This window comes from Leopardus geoffroyi, chromosome C1 (assembly GCF_018350155.1).
Source record: "Leopardus geoffroyi isolate Oge1 chromosome C1, O.geoffroyi_Oge1_pat1.0, whole genome shotgun sequence".
NCBI lineage: Eukaryota > Metazoa > Chordata > Mammalia > Carnivora > Felidae > Leopardus > Leopardus geoffroyi.
This window is the reverse complement of record NC_059328.1, coordinates 213561731-213582653: the sequence shown is the minus strand read 5'-3', so window position 1 is coordinate 213582653 and position 20923 is coordinate 213561731. Positions and strand designations below refer to the sequence as shown.

At 34.6% G+C, this 20923-nt stretch overlaps 2 protein-coding genes across 3 annotated transcripts in view; one reads left to right on the top strand and one right to left on the bottom strand.

Moving 5' to 3' along the window:
- PSMD1 (proteasome 26S subunit, non-ATPase 1) overlaps nucleotides 1-20923 on the bottom strand; it is a 95507-nt gene that overhangs the window by 44311 nt on the left and 30273 nt on the right. The gene's annotated exons all lie outside the window — the stretch shown is intronic.
- HTR2B (5-hydroxytryptamine receptor 2B) lies at nucleotides 1815-17621 on the top strand. Of its 2 annotated transcripts, XM_045481700.1 has the most exons (4): nucleotides 1816-2069; nucleotides 3041-3652; nucleotides 12187-12387; nucleotides 16445-17621. In XM_045481700.1, the coding sequence occupies exons 2-4, from the start codon at nucleotides 3235-3237 to the stop codon at nucleotides 17335-17337; spliced, it is 1512 nt and encodes a 503-aa protein (XP_045337656.1). In that variant the 5' UTR covers nucleotides 1816-2069; nucleotides 3041-3234; the 3' UTR covers nucleotides 17338-17621. The 2 variants fall into 2 exon arrangements, with proteins under 2 accessions (XP_045337657.1, XP_045337656.1); XM_045481701.1 differs by lacking the exon at nucleotides 12187-12387 and having other exon boundaries at nucleotides 1815-2069.

Below are 20923 nucleotides of genomic sequence, written 5' to 3'. Positions count from 1 at the left end.
TGCTTTCCATCTAACATGCGTGAGTTTTTAGAGGGCTTATAGTTATTGCAAACTGAGGGATTTGTCTACCTTTCATCTATTTATTATTATTTTGCTTTTTTCCTGATTATCAGCTATGCTTCTAAGAACCCAAAATTGCCAAACAAGTAGTTTGAACTAGCTATGTTCCCTAGCCATTAAACTAATTTAAAAATAGAAAAAAATAATCCAACCACCAATTTTAACTATTTATACTTACGATTAAAAAAAAGGTGAGCGAATGTGGGTGAGAGAGTTAGTACTGGTAAAGTAGTATAATAGTAATAATGGTCATCATTTTAAAAATATATTCCATGAATATTTTAATAAATTTTATCTAGAGGGGCACCTGGGTGGTTCAGTAGGTTAAGCGTCTGATTTTGGCTCAGGTCATGATCTTATGGTTCATGAGTTCAAAACCCCTGTCAGGCTTTATGCTGACAGTTTGGAGCCTGAAGCCTGCTTCAGATTCTGTGTCTCCCTCTCTCTCTGCCCCTCCTTTGTTTGTGCACTCTCTCTCTCTCAAAAATAAATAAACATTGAAAGAATAATAAACAAACAAACATGGTATCTATAAACACAAATCCATGAAGGTATCTATAAACATAAACTTGTTTCAGACAAGTCTTTTCATTGAATATAATGTTCCTATTGTGTGACAGGTACTAAACTATGATTCAGAATAACGCAGTGTTTCAGAATATTTCCATATTCCTGAAGAGAATCCTGGAACATTAAAATCCACTTGAATATTATTTTATATGTTTTCATACTCAAAATTCACAGCAAATATTTTTTATAAAATACTGAATTTTGAGTTAAAAAAAATATTGAACAAAATCTCAACTGCTCAGTAGAACTGAAATGAATCAAGTATTTTCCACACAAGCTAAGGAATATAAATTTGAAACAGAAAAAGGGCACAAATGCTATGGCTGACCTGGAAGTGATTAAACACTTTAAAAATGAGGATCTATGGGGCACCTGGGTGGCTCAATTGGTAAAGTGTCCGACTTCAACTCAGGTCATTTTCTTGTGGTTCATAAGTCGAGCCCCACATTGGGCTCTGTGCTGACAACTCAGAGCCTGGAGCCTGCTTTCGATTCTATGTCTCCCTATCTCTGCCCCTCCCCCACTAGTGCTCTGTCTCTCTCTCTGTCTTCCAAAAATAAATAAATGTCAAAAAAAAATTAAAATGAGGGATCTATGATGATCTTTTAAAAGGAAATTTTGAGAATGCTAGAAGTTCTAATGCTAATAAGCTAGTCTTACAGTTTAGAAAAACTTTGCATAGCTGTTAAAATTTTTATATCAACTTTCTAAAATAAGGCAGAAATATATTTTCATTACATTCTGTATGCTTTCCCCAATATATCTGTGGAGGAAAAAAAAAACTGCCAAAGAACCGACTCCCCAATCCAGAGGACATCTGTTTAAAAAATGAGCAATGAAAGTTTCTGCTAAAACCTATGTATACAAGTAGAATGCAGACCTTTCTGCACTTTTCTATATAAGGTTGCAACCAGAGAGAATTAATTGTGTTCCACAGCAAACACATAAAAGCTGGATAAGAATCATGTTTTGAAACTAGAACTCTGGAAATTACTGCAAGGCTCACAGGGCAGAATCTTCACAGGGCAGAATGCAAGCTCCAGAATTTCTAGACTTATTTTTTCTCAAATGGGAAAAACAGCTCAGTATTAATCTGAAACAAAACTATCTTAAACTAGAATGACAGAGGCTTATTTCATTCCCCCAAATATCAAAGAAAGCTCTTACAAACACAACATGAATAGGGTCATGAACTGGTTCAACATACTTAACTGGTAGTTTTATGAATTATAATGAATGCTGCTACTCTCTAAAAATGAATGTATCAAAGAGGAAATAACCTTCTTGGCAGGCTTGCAGCTATACAACACATTTGTTTCACTGCTTTCAAGTGCCAGTGCTGGAGGCTCTGAATAAGTCCACGGGAGAACTTCAGTCACAGCAGCAAACAGGTCTACCGAGCAGATAAGATAACATGCTTGGGAGATTGACAATACGAGGTAAGTATTTAACAAATAATCTAAAAGTTTTTTTTTTTCTTTCTTCAAAAAAACTGCTATCTTTCATTTCTATTCAGTGATTTAAAAGCCTAAATGAAAATTTACTGATGTTAAAGGAGAAATATTTAATAGGGGATTTACAGATTTTATGAATAAATGGTTTAACCTTCCTCTTAGCTTACCCTCCTTTCCTAAGGAAACTGGAGAGGTTAAGGGAGAAAACGATTACTTAAAACCAAAAGAAAGAACTGTTTGAAATTTGGTGTAAAGTGATAAATTTGGAGAATATTTGTTGTTGCAGAAACAGGCTTTCTTTGAAAGATAAAGTTACTAAAAACAATTATTTGGATTCTAGTAATTATTGTTTTCCTTCTCTCAAACTAAAGGACTTATAAAATGTTTCATAAAAATGTTATTTACATCAGTATTAAGATAAACTTGATCAGATAAACCCAACTACAAATAAGGATTCCTAGCTGCTAAATAATTTATTTGGACCTTACATGGGTTTGAAGTATTTCTAGGTGAATGTGTACCAAAAAGTTCTATTCAGAACTATTTAGTGCTTTGATGTTTCTATTCTTATGTACATATTCTAGAGTAAAGGTAAAAAGACATTCAAGGATCGGAAACAGCTAGCCTTTTTTTATGACTACTGAAAAAATTAATGTATCTCCTGTTTCATAACCTGAGGCATATCAGGAATATGACTATGGAACTAAGTTGCACTGCCACAAGTGCACAAGAGACTTGTTCAGATGGGAAGGGCTACTAAGCTTAAGTGTTTAACTATTTTTTTAAAATAAAGAAATAAAATAATGCAATTCACATATTTTATACATCTAGGGAGAAACTCGGCACTCACTGGCATTCAAATTCAAACAGGAGTCTACCACTACAGCAAAAAAAAAAAAAAAAAAAAAAAAAAAAAAGAGAGCAAGAGAAACTAATCAACAGTCTTTCTTTCACAGCTATCAGTTTCTTTCACTAAGCCTTACGAAAGTGGAGCCTCTGCTGAAGACTAAACACTTGGGCCTTACCTACAGAAATGGACAGATGATGTATGCTCTCATTTTAGAGAACCTGAAAATATTTTTTAAAGGAAGGAGTCAACTTTGGCTTTTGAGTGTTTCTGTAGCCTGGGTACAATGCCTTTAAAAAGCAGATGACCAGCTTAGCTCCTGACCATGCTGACCATTGTCCGGAATTGGATCAGATCACACAAAAACAGCAAATGGCCTTCTCTTATAGAATATCAGAACAAAGCAGAATTCCTGAGCACATTTTGCGGAGCTCATTTGATCACTTAATCTTTGCTAACTGGTCTGGATTACAGACAGAATCAATACCAGAAGAAATGAAACAGATTGGTGAGCAACAGGGAAATAAACCGCGCTGGGCTGCTCTTCTGATACTCATGGTGATAATACCCACGATTGGTGGGAACATCCTGGTTATTCTGGCGGTTTCACTGGAGAAAAAGCTGCAATACGCTACCAATTATTTTCTAATGTCCTTAGCAGTGGCTGATTTGCTGGTTGGATTGTTTGTGATGCCGATTGCCCTCTTGACAATAATGTTTGGTAAGTATTTCACTTTGTTCCTGACATCAAACCACAGAACTTTGATATACTGTTAGAAAAATGGATACTCATTTAGTCTTTAAAGGTGAACTTAGACTATTTAAAGATACAGTGAGTAAACAGACTCTTATTCCCATCATTTCCTATGGCTGATAATCAATCTTAAAGAGCAAAAAATAATTTCTTAGAAATTCTACTCCTTCCTAGCCATCATTTAAAAAATCATCCAAGTTAGCAATATTCATAGATTCCGCATTCATCACCTAAAAATTATAGTGAAGAACAGACCTATACTTTAACTTCCCCATTATTAATATATTTTTCCCTTGACAAAGTAATAGCTAGGACACTTCTGTGACAGTTATGTGCTGAGTTACTTATTAATGATAAAATCTTTAGTAACTAAATTCCAATTTGAATCACCAAACCCAAATTTAAAATTGGAATTGTTTTAAAATTCTTGTTATATTTATCATTTGTGTACTTTAGACTTAAACATAATTCTTACACCAGTGTCATGTTAAGAAAATACTATGTTTAGTTGCTAAAGGAAATGGTCTGGCTCACAGTGTTCTAAAAGATGATTCATCTGTTTAATTTTTATGATTTCTGACCATCCAGGTCCTTGATACATGTAAGAAAAATCGGACTTTAAATTATTATTTAAAATAATATAAAAAATTATTAAACATAAGTTATTACAATAAGTGATCAAAACCTGAGTTATTACAATAAAATGTAGTTCAATATTAAAGTATTAGTTTGTTATAATAAAAAGATAATGATATTATAATGAACTAGTTTTGATTTATGCATATCCTCTCTAGTTAATAGAATGTGGGTAAATTCAAATAATTCTAATAAATTATGAGGGCTTCTAAGAATCAGAATTAAAAGGATATTTAACGTATTCATTGCCTGGCATAAATTGATATTCCATCCATTAACTGCATAAGAAAAATGATTATTTGCAGCAGATAGGGCTTCTTGAAATTATGTTTATATAGTGAGTATAAAAATACTTCAGGTTAGAAAAGTAAAGTTTATTTAACTAGAATACATATTAGAAGAAGAAAAACTCCAATTTAAACTATTATATTTAGGTTAAATGTTACATTTTTAAGTAATTATAGAGATATCTAAAATTAAGTGTTTGATCCCCCAAATATCAGATGGTGACAGGTTAAAACTTCTCATTCTAAATCAACATTTATCCAGGCTTGAAATTCTGTAGCAGGACACGCAGTAATAAATAAGTTTCCACTGCTTTAATTGACTCTCTAATCATTAATAATGTCTATCTTTCCCCTTCTCTTCTGTAAATCTGTAACCTTCTGAATAATTTAGTGCTACATGTAACCATGGAAAATAATTAATAAATCATACTCGAAAGGAGAACCTAAAGGATCTTAATCCTGAATAAAGTTTAAAAGAAATAAAATGAGGATTATATAGAACCATTTATGTATATTTGGTAAAGATTGTACAGAGATTTGATTCAAGCTCTTTTCTCTGCACACACAATAGTAACTTAACAGTAAAATCACTCTTTAAATAGGCATACAGCAAATGTTACAATGCTCATCTTATACTACCATAAAATTTAATTGATGTTATATTGAACAAATGAGATAGAATGAGTTACACAGAACTAAATTTTAACTTTAAAGTCCATGAGTCCAAAAATATCAAAAATCTACTACATACAAAAAAATACTGTGGTAGATATTCAAGTTATCAGCTAAATAGTTCAGGAATCTTAAAAAGCAAAGTTCCATAGTATTAAAGTGACCTGACAAAACACAAAAACAGATGAGAGATAATTCCATGTATTCCATAGGAAAATAGTAGGTATGTGCAACTGACAACTAAGTTTATATTTACATTTTTTGGGCCCCACATATTCTTGCCAATAAATGTTAGCAGAAAACCCAACATATTTTAACATAAAATATATGGAATGTCTTCCTATTTTTGTCCTAATAATATGTTTTAACTACACTTCATTCTTTCAAATGTTGTTAATTTTTAATTACAAAATAAAATCTTTCATAGTCCCAAACACTTTTACTATCAGTAATTAAGCTCTATAGGGGGATTCGATTTTTAAAAAATAAACTAACCTGGGAATTTAACTTCTGTTTAAAAAATTATTGCATTAAATTCATTATTGAAAACACTTCTTTTTTTTTTTTAACGCTGTTCTTTTTCTATGAGAAAGTATATGAGAAAATACATGCTCTGCCTTCTAAAAAGCTTCAAAAGGATACATTCACAAACTGGGAACTGCACATACTATAAATTGGGACCTGACTTCAAATACTAAGATTTTTTGATAGGCGTTCACATGTTAACAAAGACTTTCTAAATTAATGCATTTATAAGAATTTCTAATAAATCGAAAAGACAGGAACAGATTTTGTGTATTTTTCTCTCATTACAGGAATAATCTTCCAAACTTCTGAAGTCAGTACAGTGTCCCCAATTCTGTAAACATAAAAAAATTAACTACTACTGAATGGTATGAGTGATTTTAGTCATCTCAGGGAAATTTAATGAAATTATCATAAGAAACTTTACATTAACTAATGTTCTACTAAAATTAAGTTTAAAAAAAGGAGAGAAGTTAAACATTTTAAAACTGGTTCTTATGGTACAGAGTATTTTATTCAACCAATGATTTATATACTATTTGATCATAAACTGTCTGAATTTTTTTTTCAATATTGTCTGAATTTTTTTTTTATAGAATTTCTATTTTACCAAGATTATGACTGGCCCGACATGGTCTCTCAAATGAATTGTGATACCTATGTCAATGCTCTGGGAGCACTAACTTTGCTTTATAGTTCTAGTTTTTACTGTCCTGCATGTAATTCCAAAAATGCACAATCACAAGTTAGTAGCTTACGACAGAAGGCTTGGAAATGCCTACATTAGAAATACTTGAATAGGATGCAAAGGAAAACAGAACATCATGTGCTAATACCAAAAAGACAGCATGTTCACTCACAGTTTAAGAAATTCTCTGGACTTTCCCTTCTCTCCTTAAATAAATGATTAAAAATGTAAAGGAGAAAATAATAGTGTTTGGTCATTCATTGATCATTACTAGTTTATTTATAACTTAAGTTTTAACTCATGCCTCACTATTATAGCTGGAACAGTATCTGTCATACAGCTGGAAGAGGGTGTATAAAATAAAATGGCTGAAAGACAGAGGTTACAGAGGTTTAAAGCAAGACAACCCAGGCTCTGAATCCGGGTTCTCCTGTGTTGGCTTAGGAAACTCACTCACATCAGTTCAATCACCTTGTCTGGAAAACGGATATGCTAAAACTGACATTGCAGATATCTTGTTAAATGGTCAAACAGGGACACATTATAGGCACAAATAATTGGCAAGTGGAGTATGAGAAGAGTTTATATACTTAAATATGTGATTTAGTTTAGGTGTAAGTCTGACCAGAGATGAAACAGATGTACAGCAGTAAAAGAAAAAAACATCAGTTGTTCACTTACGCAGTGAAATGTTGCTCTAATTCTTAAATGAGGGAGCAAAGCAATTAAAGCACTTCTTTTTGGAAAAGTGGAAATGTAAAAACCAAGAAAAAAATTTTCCTAAGTATTAAATCACTTGAAACATTTAAAACACTATCATATTAGACATCTAATCCCAGAATATTTTATATGCTCTAATGTAATAGGAAAATGACAACAAAAACAAAACAGAAGATTCATAATAAAGACTGAAGCACTGATCTATGTCTCTCTTTTCTTGAAGATAAAGATACAAACATAAGAATTTCTGAGATTTAAAAAAATGGCTATTTTGAGAACTATGCCTTTTCGGATTATTAGGCCTTGTCCTGCTCTAACACTGTTTACCTCGGAAATCTCTATAGGCACAGCCCTCTTGGGATAGCTTTAAAAAGAGTCTTTTAGGGGCATCTGGGTGGCTCACTCAGTTAAGCGTCAGACTCTTGATTTTGGCTCAGGTCAGCATCTCATGGATTGTGAGTTCAAGCCCCATGTCTGGCTCTGTGCTGACAGTGTGGAACCTGCTTAGGATTCTCTTTCTCTTCCTCTTTGCCCCTCCCCAATTCATTCTCTCTCTCTCTCAAAATAAATAAAAAAGCATTAAACAAAAGTCTTTTAAAATACTCAAAAGGCAAATATCTTATATCCCAGACTTACATATTAATTTTAATTACTTTCTAAACTAATAATTCAGCTTTCCAAACTAAAAACTTGCCCAAAGATTAAGCAAGGTTCAGATAAAATGAGTCTATCTCATCAAGAAATGGAGTTTCTGGTTAAAAAATTTAGGTTTTTATACCAGTTAAAAAGAAAGCAAAATAAACAAACAAATAAATACACACAAATAGCCAAGCATGGCAATGAACATAAGTTATTTATGTTTGCTATTTATAGTTAGACACACACATATAGACAGAGTTAAAAAGGCATACTTTCATGACAAATTTAAACAGTTAAACATGTTCCCATACTTTTTAAAGAGTACAGATTTAAATTCAATTGGATACATGCACTCATTTTTTTCCCCCCCTTTGGAAACAAAATTTTTTTCTTTGAGAGAGAGAGCACGTGGAAACAAGGGAGAAGGGCAGAGGGAGAGTGAGAGAGAGAAAGCGAGAGACAGAGAGAGAATGAATGAATGAATCCCAAGCAGACTCCATGCTCAGCATGGAGCCCGATGCAGGGGGCTCAATCCCACAAACCTGGGATCATGACCTGAGCCAAAATCAAGAGTTTTGGCTGCTCAACCTACTGCATCACCAGGTGCCCCTGGATACATGTACTCTTGCTACAGCAGTCAGGAAGACAAACATACTGATTTTATAGCAATGATATGACTTACGTTTCTAAGTAGCAGTGTTTTAATGGCTAGGCTACTTGGCTAGTTTTTGTCAGATAATAATAGTAATAAGAACTAACATTTATTGAGTGCTTTCTCTATGCCAGACATTTTCTAAACACTTTACATGTAGTACAGCATTTAATCTTCAAAGCAAACCTATAAAATGGGCATCATCACCATATCCCTACTTTACAAGAGAGGACATAGGACTAAATAAATGGAAGAGACATAATTTGAATCTGGGAGAATGACTCCAGAATTCATACTCTTAACCTCTTCTACATTGCTTTCTCAAATGAAATGAGAAATCATACCAACCTAAACAGTCATATTTGGCAAACAGCCAACATTTATATCTTAAATAACTATCTAACAAGACAGCCATTGGGGTACCTAGGTGGCTCAGTCAGTTAAGCATCTGACTCTTGATTTCGGCTCAGGTCATGATTTTGAGGTTTGTGAGATTGAGCCCTGTGACAGGCTCTGCACTCACAGTGCACAGCCCACTTGGGATTCTCACTCTCAAAATAAATACAAATAAAAGCTTAAAAAAAAAAAGACAGCCACAGAATTTTCTCTAGGGACAGCCAAAACCCAATATTTTTTAATTTTTTTATTTATTAAAAAAAGTTTTTTAAACATTCATTCATTTTTGAGAGACACAGTGTGAGTGGGGGAGGGGGAGGGGGGGAGAGAGAGAGAGAGAGAGAGAGAGAGAGAGAGAGACAGACAGACAGACAGACAGACAGACAGACACAGAATCCAAAGCAGGCTCCAGGCTCTGAGCTGTCAGCACAGAGCCCAATGCGGGGCTCGAACTCCCGGACTGCAAGATCATGCCCTGAACTTAAGTCCGACACTTAACCGACTGAACCACCCAGGTGTCCCTAGTTACTCTAGTTAAGAAACTTTTCTGACCTTGAGCCTATCAAATTAATGCTAACTGAAAAGACAATTTGAGAATGATAACTTGAGAATGTCTATAACTGCTTTTAATTTGTATAAATTCTTGCATTACCTGAACCTACTTAAGCAATTAGACAAGCATATAAAAGATTTCTGTTAATTAAATGCAGTCATGTTACTTTTATATTCATTTCATAAAAAGTCTACTGACTAGTATTTCATGAAACTTGCAATTATAAAGGTTAATCATAGAGATCCATCTCTCTTAATCCTAAACCTATTACAGTCTCTTTTTCTATTACGCCTCAGTACTTCTACTGTTAGCAATAAGTACTGACTGAAATAATAAAATTCTAGTGATCTGCATTAATTTTAATACCCACTTTGTGTTCCAAAACTGGAGTTTATAACATAAATTCATTCTATTGGCAAGTGAGCTTAACAAGGCTTCACAGGCTTAATTAGATGAGCACTAAAGAGCTTTAGCTCACAACTAGGAATATGTAGGTCAAATAGTCTATTTTCCAAAGATCTGTCCTTTTTACATGAGAGTTCTATTGTGGCTTCCTATCACAGCTACTAGATTTATGACTAGAATTTTCCAGATCTTAATTTAAAGACAAAGAACCCATAATTAGAAAAGCTATATAGGCACATTTAAAACTATAATCAGTATCTCTTGTTGTAGCTCTAGACTTGAGTATTTTTCTACTACTCAGTGCTAAATGTAGAACTTTACTACAGAACGTAGCCTCATTTCAAGTCATTTCCACTGCAAAACTCTCTTATTATTTTCACTCACTTAGACTCTTAGTTTACTTAAGCTCAGGTCCATTGCTGTCTTTCACTGTCCAAAGTCCTTTTCTACTTAACAGAAAATCTAAATACTATAGATTCTTTAAAAATAGTATTAGATTCTTTTAAAGACAGATTTCTCTACCATACTTGATTAATTTTGAGAGGTCTTCCATAAATTTTTTCATATGAGGCATTCTGAGCACCTAACCTATATCAGCAAACAAATGTAGGTGCATCTTTTAAGACCCAAGACACAATCTTTCTCAGAGCCTTCTCAAACATTAATTCGCATACTTTTGAAAATAACATATTCAAGTCTATTTCAAAACTCTTTTCCTATACTATAGTCTTTTTTGTTGTTGTTCTGGGATACTAACCTCTCTCCACCCTCAGGATTCCTGAATTTAAACAGATCACAACTGACGAGTTTCTTCTTGGTGCTCTGAAATCCTAAAATGGTTATCTTGGTCCTCCTTCAATTATCCTAATCATTTTATACCTGTCAAAGTCAGATCATTGTGGAAAAACCAACAAAAGTAACTTATGTTGTCTGTGCGCATACAACAGTTAAACTGTAAAAAGATTTAGATATTCTCATATATATGACATTTGTTTCAAATAGAAGTAATTTGCTTTTTATAGCAAGTTCTAAAATCTGTGAGTGTGTGTTTTAGTAAAGTGGATTCTAACTGAAATATTCTAGGGCAAACCCTAAAATAAATTTAAGGTGTTTTAGAACTGTAAATATATATATACTGGGTGTGTGTAAAATATATTATGTGTCAAACCCACATATGTATGGATACTTGTCTAAGTAAATTTATTGGAAAGCTATGTAGAATATAGTTATCATATCCAAACCCTGAAAATTTTCAAAGTATTTCTTAAGTGCTCAAGACTATATGAAATACTGAGTAAATGTTTTTTTATAAGAGTTTGTTACATAAATTAAGTACTATGTCTAATACTTGAGACTTTTTAAACCATAGTCTCCAGTGCCTGGAGTGAATGAAGGAATACGGAAGGATAACAATCTACTTTTCTTCAAAATGATCTGAAGCCATTCCTTTTGCAAACTTTATTGAAGAAGTATTTCTGTCAAAAAGAAAACTCAAATCATTCCACTTAATTATTTCACCAAATGAGAGTTTGGTATAAACAAAGATCATACTGCTAGTTATTGCTAGAACTGAGCCCAAATCCCAGGTCTCACTGAGACTCCCATTCACTTAAAAAATTTTTTTTTTAATTTTTCATTACAGAGAGAGGGAGAGACAGAATTAAAAAAAATTTTTTTTTTTATGTTTATTACTTTTGAGAGAGAATGTGCATGCACACACACAAGTGGGGAGGGGTGGAGAGAGATGGAGACACAGCATCCAAAGCAGTCTCCAGGCTCTAAGTGGTCAGCACAGAGCCTGACACAGGGCTCAAATTCATGAACCATGAGATGATGACTTAAGTCGAAGTCAAACGCTTAACCAACTGAGCCACCCAGGCGCCTGAGACAGAATCTTAAGTGGTCTTCACGCTCATTTCAGAGCGCAACACGGGGCTTGATCCCACAACCCTGAGATCATGACCTAAGCTGAAATCAAAAGTGGAATGCTCAACTGAATGAGCCACCCAGGTGCCCCGACACTGGAAATTTTTAAATGATCACAAAAGGAATAGACAAAAGAGCAATGGTATGTTAAAAATATTAAACTGCAGATTTTGAAAGAGTGTTGTAATTATTATATGAAATAGAAAATGTATTTAAAAGGGGTCATTTGCAGAAATATACTTAATATTATTGACTCCATTGTCTTACACATCTTGTGGAGGATAAACCATAAAATTTCAGATGAATAACATAAAAAGTTTAAAAATCTATTATCACTTTAAAAAGAAACTACAGATTGAAGATTGCCATTTTGCAGGAGAATGTTTTTCTTTTGTTTTTCAGAGGCTGTGTGGCCCCTCCCACTTGTTCTCTGCCCTGCCTGGTTATTTCTTGATGTTCTTTTTTCTACTGCATCCATCATGCATCTCTGTGCCATTTCAGTGGATCGTTATATAGCCATCAAAAAGCCAATCCAGGCCAATCAATATAACTCACGAGCTACAGCATTCATCAAGATTACAGTGGTATGGTTAATTTCAATAGGTATGTGGGGAATGTCAGGGTGTGTGGGGTGGTGTAAATAAACAGTCTTTGGTTCCATTTGGCTAGGAAATATAGCAGACCTGGTAGGCTGTGAAACCCAACAAAAGAGGTCAAGGCAGGCTACTGATATACCAACACAAGCTCCTTATGCCATATCATCATACAGCTACTAACCCACACTATCAGCAATACGTGTGAAAACGGACAAAAGTTCATGTGCTCTGAAGGAACCATCTTCACAATGTTTACTGAGATATCTTCCTGCTTTAATTTTGACATGCAGGAAGACTAAGTCTGAAAACAGTTTTCATTTTTGTCAAACAGATCATTAAGGTCTAGGCAGCATGCAAAATCGCAAGTGACAAAAAAAAAAAAAAAAGTATCATCACATTTAAGAAGATAAACAGGAAAAGAGAAAAAAAATCCAAATGTTTTATATGTGGATATTAAAGATCATAAATTCATCTTGGAAGCCAGTATGTGTATAGACTAAAGTCAGTAAATGTCTGCGTGTTTTGGATATGTGTTTAATCAGAGATTTTAAGAGAGATGCAAGTGATATTCACAAATGATTTACAGAAGGAAATATTTCTTCTAAACTGTTTTGTGCCATTGTGCTCATCTTTAATGCTCAAAGATAGCTACTAAAATGGACTATCTTAGCATCAAGTATAGCATAAAAAACTCAAACCGTTTATAAGTTAACATCAGAAAAACAAATAGATTCACAACAGTTACTATGATCATTACATTAATAGTCCGACAAGTGGATTCATTTCTTCCTAGCAAAAAAAGAATTTAAAGAGGAATAAAATCAAGAGAGATCTGGAATTCTAAAAGGAAAACAAGAAAAAGATGGTCTCTCTCTAATCATAATAAGGACACTTGGTTAAAAAAAAAAAAAAGGCAAGAAAGCAAGACAATGAAAATGACCTTTATATTCCTGAAATGATGATACCAGGGCCAAACCTCTTCTGAATAGTTTGGAGGTAAAAGTAAGGAGTGTTACTATTCTGGCTTGGGAAGAAAGTTAGGGTCAAGGAAAAGTCTATTCAGAATGGACAGATATACAAGTGGTGAGAGGATAGTTTTAGGAACAGATGCTGATTGACAGAACAGAAGAGGCCCCCCAAAAAGAAGTTAGAGAAAGGGCATGGGAGATAATGGGTAACAGTTACCAAAATTTAAAGTGCAAAGAAGGACAACTATAGTAGCTCATGGCAAAAGACCCACATCTTTCTGGTAAGCTCACTGCAATGAGGGAGAGGAAAGGGAAGACAGTGTGACGTATGTGTGTTGGGGTAGGGTGGGGAAATGGGACAAAGGCAGGGGGAAAACAGGAGAAATGATCTTTAAGAAGAATTAAAACATTTGAAACCATGAAATATGATCAAGCCAATAAATAGCCTATTGTTAGAAGTGATACCTCAAGGCTGGATCATATGAATCCATAAACAGATCAAATCTTTGAGTACCTATGACATGCTAGGTACCAAGAATACAAAGAAAGATAAATAAAAAAGAGCCTTTATATTCAAGGAAGGTAGATAATAAATTAGACTAATACAAAGTGTTAAGTATGCAGAGGGGAAAGAATAAAAAGAAGACTCCAGATTTATAGCTTCAGAAGGGATCTTATAAGTCCACTTTTTCCTTTTACAGATGAGAAAAGAAACCTAGAAGTTTTAAATAGTTGGGTTAAAGACTGCTTTCAGCTTTTCAGCACCAAGGCCAAGATCAATGCTCTGTTCATTTCATCACACTCTGTTTTGTAGAACCAGTGACAATTAAGTAACCTTGTAAAAGAAAAAGCAGAGGATAGTAAAGGTTAGTTTAGGTTTAAATTCTGCAAAGTGCTTTGAAAAGAGTTCAGTTATCCTAGGTAAGACCTGGCATATAAGCTAAGGTATGAAAGAATAAGGGGAAAAGGGTATAAGAAGTACCAGTGAAGGGGTGTCTGGGTGGCTCAGTTGGTTGAGTGTCTGACTTCGGCTCAGGTCACAATCTCACAGTTCAGTTCGTGAGTTTGAGTCCCACACCTGATGACTCTGCTGCTGTCAGTGCAGAGTCCCCTTCTGATCCTGTCTCCCTTTCTCTCTACTCCTCCCCCACTCTCTCTCTCTCCCTCTAAAATAAATAAACATTAAAAAAAAAAAAAAAAACAAGTACCAGTGAAAATGTAACTTACTGACCACCAAGTTGGTTGAGACAGGTATTGTGAGCCTTGATAGAGGGTTAATGGAGTGTGAAAACAGAAGGAAGAATGGACTAGAGGTCAAGATAATAGGAAAGAGAAGTTCCACAGTAATGAAGAGTAGCAGGACAAGAAAGGGAAATAGCAAAGTTCATAGCTTTAGATATGGGACAGTTTTAAGAGGGCTTATGGATGGCTTCAGGAGTCCAAAATACTACTACTACTACTACTACTACTACTACTACTACTACTACTAAGAGCTGATACACCTGAAAGTAATATAACAATGTATGTTTAACTACATTGGAATTAAAATTTTAAAAATAATTTTAAGAATTAGAGTTGAGTTCAAGAGACATAAAATGATGGCGTTAGAAGGGTCATCAGGTGAATCATGGAAGGTAACGGCAACGGACCAGCAGACAGGCAATAGCAAAGCACTGAATCCATTGAGGAAGACAGACAAATGTTCTGAGGGCTGGGTAGATGACCCGGATGGGGAACAGAGTGGTGTAAGTAGATTAAATAGACTTCAAAAGGGAAGGGTTTAGGGGGGAAAGAACAGTGGAATGATTACTTAGAAATAACAGGGTACATATAGCAGGGGTTAGCCGATTTTTCCTACAAAGGGTAAGATAGTAAACATTTTGGGCTTGCAGGCTCTATATGGTTTCTGTCACTACTACTGAGCTCTGCAGTACAGTAAAAGCAGCCATAGATTTGAGGAAAATATTTACGGCAAAGGTTCTTCAGTAACGATAAAAAGGCTGTGTACACGACAAAGTACTTTCAGATTCATAAAACACAAGCGTTCTACAGGTTTCCAAAGATCAGTTAACTCAGACTTCTTTTAAGGATCTGCTGTTTCAAAGGGAAAGGATGAGGATAACACCTGTGTACTTTCTTCCTAATAAGTTACTTCACTAGGCAAGATCATATTTAATTACCTACTTCATGGCACTTACTGTATTAGAAGATTAGCATAAGATACATTTCTTTCATATCTATGAGAGGAACTCTCAACTTGAAAATAAATTTTATGATCCACATCCTCTCAAATTTTTTAAGTAGCGTTTTTTAAAAAAACAACGAAACCTTTAGTTTTCCCTAAATCAAAGGAAAAGATGAAGACATTCATGAATTTCAAAAAATGAAAATGTCTGTTCAATGAAACTGTATAGCTCAAAGATAATAGGTCTCTATCCAGAATTAAGATATTCTATGAACGTACTGTGAAGTCTCTTTAAGTCAACTACATCGAATATAAAGATAAAAGCAAATTCTCTTCTGAATTCATTTTCCTTAACCTGGGATAGATCAATAAACAGATAAAAATGGACACATTCTTTGCCATTTCGTGGACATACTGCAGATTTAGGAAGCTTTTTTTTCTTTTTAGTTTATTTATTTTGAAAGAGAGAGAGACAGTGTATGCACACATGTGAGAGTGGGGAAGGGGCAGAGAGAGGGTGAGAAAGAAAAACTCAAACAACCTCTGCATTGCCAGCACTAAGCCCAACGGAGGGCTCAATCCCACAAACTGTGAGATCATGACCTGAGCCAAAACCAAGAATCAGATGGTTAACCGATTGAGCCACCCAGGCACCCCAGGGAAGTTTTCATTATAAACTCAAAATCAGTAATCAATGTCTGTTTAAAAACAGCAGGTTTGCTTACTGAGGTTCTATTGGTTAAATCTTCCAAGGATTAAGTGCTTTGACAAATTCTGCATTGTGTGTATCAGGAATTACAATACACTAACCACTAATCACATTAAGTCACTAAGATAAAGTCTAAAAGGACATAATCTAAGAGTTGAAAGTCATAAAATTAACTAGATTTATCTCGTTTCTTCTTCCTTAGGCATTGCCATTCCAGTCCCTATTAAAGGCATAGAAACTGATGTGGATAACCCAAGCAACATCACCTGTGTGCTAACAAAGGACCGTTTTGGCAACTTCATGCTCTTTGGCTCACTGGCTTCCTTCTTTACACCACTGGCAATCATGATTGTCACCTACTTTCTCACTATCCACGCTTTACAGAAGAAAGCTTACTTGGTCAAAAACAAGCCACCTCAACGCCTAACATGGCTGACTGTGTCTACAGTTTTCCAAAGGGATGAAACACCTTGCTCATCACCTGAAAAGGTGGCAATGCTGGATGGTACTCACAAGGACAAAACTCTGCCCAACTCAAAGAATGATCTACTTATGCGAAGAATGTCGACAGTTGGAAAAAAGTCAATGCAGACCATTTCCAATGAACAGAGAGCCTCCAAGGTTCTAGGGATTGTTTTTTTTCTCTTTTTGCTTATGTGGTGTCCCTTTTTTATTACAAATATAACTTTCGTTTTATGTGATTCCTGCAACCAGACTACTCTCCAAATGCTCCTGGAGATATTTGTGTGGATAGGCTATGTTTCCTCAGGGGTGAATCCTTTGGTCTACACCCTCTTCAACAAGACATTTCGGAATGCATTTGGCCGATACATCACCTGCAATTACCAGGCCACAAAATCAGTAAAAACTGTCAGAAAATGCTCCAGCAATATCTACTTTCGAAACCCGATGGCAGAGAACTCTAAGTTTTTCATGAAATATGGAATGCGAAAAGGGATTAATCCTGCCATGTACCAAAGCCCAATGAGGCTCTGCAGTTCAACTATTCAGTCTTCATCAGTCATTCTGCTAGATACACTTCTCCTCACAGAAAATGAAGGTGACAAAACTGAAGAGCAAGTCAGTTATGTATAGAAGGAATGTCAGTTTTCATCTAATATAACGAGTATGGTGATGAAGCAGATATAAATGTGCCAAGAATTGTATAAAGAGGAACTTTATGCCATGTATCAAATCATCTCTTCATCGAGATTATGTAATTTTCTTTATTTGGACAAAACTACTCCATGAAAAAAAATCATTTTGTACAGCTGCAAACGAAAATGACCTAGCACTCTGGCTAAATGTTACGGCATTCAAATGAAATAAAATTAAATAAATAATTTTAAGCTTAAAAATAAATAATGTCACTGTAAGAATTCGTTTAGTTCCTAATTGTATGCAAAGCTGTGCTACGAGTGTCATTTTATTAAATGAGAAAACACATTAACCCCCTCAAAGCCTTAAAAATATAAGGCATAACAGAACAACAGTGATAGGAAGAGAAGACTAAAACTGAATGCATAAAATGATCACATGTGGTGGTAAGCTAAGACTGTCATTTACAGTCTGGCTTACTTAGATGTAGTCATGATTTTGCTTTGATCAGGAAACTTGTCTTGATGGAAGGGATAGGGACGATAGTGGCTGGATATCACACAAAATAACAGCATCTTAGAACTGGAGCTCTTTGTTAAATGGCTGATACCAGGAATCTACTCAGCAGTGGTGGGGCTAACTTAGAGAAGGAGGAGGAAGCAAATGAAGTCAGTCCTGGGTACCTGAAGCTCAGTTTGTTCCTTAAAGAACATGTACAAACTGGAGCTGTGGGATCTCAATCCAGGAATCTAACCTTTAATGGCCACATAAAACTGTGATCATGGTTGCCCAAGCTCACCCAAAAAGTCTGTTGAACTTCTGGCGCAACATTTTTTATTCACCCTTTCCTCATTTCATTTTGCATTGCAAGATCTGGGAATAAATCCAAACCATGTCACTTACTAGCTAACTGACTGAATTTATGAGAGGTACTTAAATTTCTCAGTTTTCTCATCTACATTTCATACGGTTCTTATGAGAATTAGTACATGTGCACAGTCTGTACATGCTAGCCAATTCTATTTACATTTGATATTTTATTGTTACACTATTCCCATAAATGGTAAAGAAATTTAGGCTGAGGGGGTCTGCAGTGAAACCAGTCCATATCTTAGCTTTTCCTTTTCGTGTTGACCCATTCTTATGTCTCAACCTATTTATTACTACTGTATCGCTGTCCCTTTCCAGGTGATTAAGTTTAAGAAAATTACTTCAAGAAATGCATTGGCTGTGGAGCTCAGCATAAGTGAACCAGATACATATTCTCCACATGGTAGGATCCTTTCCTAGAACACAGTTAGAACACAGACCTTATGGGCTCTATGTCATCTGCCAGAAAGAAAAGATTACAAATTTAATCCCTAAATCTCAAAGCTTTAGGCACTTTTCCCTACCAGTCTAAGATTCTTCAGCAGCATTAAGGGTGGCCCATTTCAGATAGGCAAAATAATCTACATTCCTAAAAAAAAAAAAAAAAAATTGTTATCTATTTTGGTTCTAGTCTCTAATATGATGGGTTTGACATACATTAAAATTTATATTCTTGCAAAGTCACATAAGATTAAGTTTTCTGGTGTCACTTTAAAAGTATCACAAACTGGGGCGCCTGGGTGGCGCAGTCGGTTAAGTGCCCGACTTCAGCCAGGTCACGATCTCGCGGTCCGTGAGTTCGAGCCCCGCGTCGGGCTCTGGGCTGATGGCTCAGAGCCTGGAGCCTGCTTCCGATTCTGTGTCTTCCTCTCTCTCTGCCCCTCCCCCGTTCATGCTCTGTCTCTCTCTGTCCCAAAAATAAATAAATGTTGAAAAAAAAATTAAAAAAAAAAATAAATAAATAAAAGTATCACAAACTGAATCTTATCTATGTATATCTATGTAAAGGCATATATAATTGTTTCAGGAAATCTAGAGATGGCACTCACACTGCCAAAGCTCTACCCCTAGACGAACTAGATTAGATGGACTACCTTCTCACATGCTCTATACTGCCTCCAAATTCATGTATGTACTTAAACAATCACACACTTACAAAATTAACTATATGACTAGTTAGCTTCAATTCCTGGGGAAAAAAATCTTTGCTTTATAGTTAGCTGAGAGATCTTTCTCTAGGTTAATCATTCTAGTACTTCCAGAAGATTGTAGAAAATGAAATACAACTCCAATATAAACTATTTCTGAAAAAGTACAACATAGCACAAACTTTTACCATTTTGATACAAAACTGACACTTCCATTTCAAAATACTTTTAAAAAATCTGTAATTTGAAAGCAAATTTCAGATGTTAACCACATTTATGGCAATAAAAAGACTATGAAAAAGAGTAGACTGTATGTCTTTAAAAATAATTTTGGAAGAAAACTTTCATTAAATTTCATATTTATTAATTACTGGAGGGGGGGAAGGCATAGAAAAGGTTTAAAAAGACAGAAATAAAATAAGGACGTTATAGCATCAAAACCTAAACACAAAGACAATGAGGCAGAAACAGAACAGAATACAGACAATATGTATCAAAGTGATAAAAAAATGTGAATGGAGATATTGTAAAGATGATTCATGCACTTGGTGGTAACTAGCTGATTGCTGGGGTTCCTTCAAATTCTAAGAATCTATAATGGTGCAACATTTTTATATTCAAGGAAACATATTTATGGTCTAAAGAAATATCTGCACCAAGACTCTCCCTCATATCTTATAAGATCCATCCGTACCTGAAAGCAAATTAATGTATACATTGGAAAATATGCAGTTATTATTATAACGTAAAGTTATAGCAAAGATGTCCAGGGGCCTCTAGGATTGTCTAATTTTAAGAAGAATCTGTATCAGATCATTATAGCAACTTAATTTTAACAAGTATATAAAGACCAATGCTTCTTTTAACTTTTCTTCACTTTGCTTTCCAATGTCAAGTTAAAATAATTCAGATTATGCTCAGTTCCAACTGAGTTTCAGTCAATGCCAAGCATTGTATCATAAAAAGAGTCGTTATAATAAAATCTGCTTACTCGATAGATAACAATGGGCCTAATAATCACCTATTTATTAAACAAAAATTTACTAGGTTCATTTCAAGTTGGCAAGAATGTTTTCAACTCAATTCTCAATATTTATATACATTATAAACAAATAACCCACAAATATCAGGAGAAAGAAACAGTGAAAATATTATAACTGTCTGGACTACTTGAGGGTAAAAGAGATAACATACATAAGAATTTTTAGTTTCCCACGAAGACAATTTCACCTTAGTGGTTGAAGTACAAATACATGTTTACCCACATATTTTCAGTATTCATGTCCAGTAAGTACATTTGAAAAGAAGATTAAAAAAGTAAGAAGAAATAAATTCTTAAAATATGGTGAAATGTCTGCAGTTATTTTAAAAGTAAATCTAAAAGGGAAGAAATGATAAAATGGAGCAATTTCTAAGAAAATAAACGATGATGCACCAGAGAACATTAACTATTCTTAAGAGAAAGGACAGACAGAAACTTTCCAAATATTAAAGGTAACGAAATTTGAGAATAAAAATGTTCCGTGAGAGTTGCTCAGGAAAATAGTACTCTGATAGAAAGGCAT

Bases quoted from the DNA above. Each gene is read 5' to 3' on its own strand.
- HTR2B (XM_045481700.1), top strand. From the start codon at position 3,235: ATGACCAGCTTAGCTCCTGACCATGCTGACCATTGTCCGGAATTGGAT. The intron at 3,653-12,186 runs GTAAGTATTTCA...TTTGTTTTTCAG, and splicing joins CCTCTTGACAATAATGTTTG to AGGCTGTGTGGCCCCTCCCA. The intron at 12,388-16,444 runs GTATGTGGGGAA...CTTCTTCCTTAG, and splicing joins GGTATGGTTAATTTCAATAG to GCATTGCCATTCCAGTCCCT.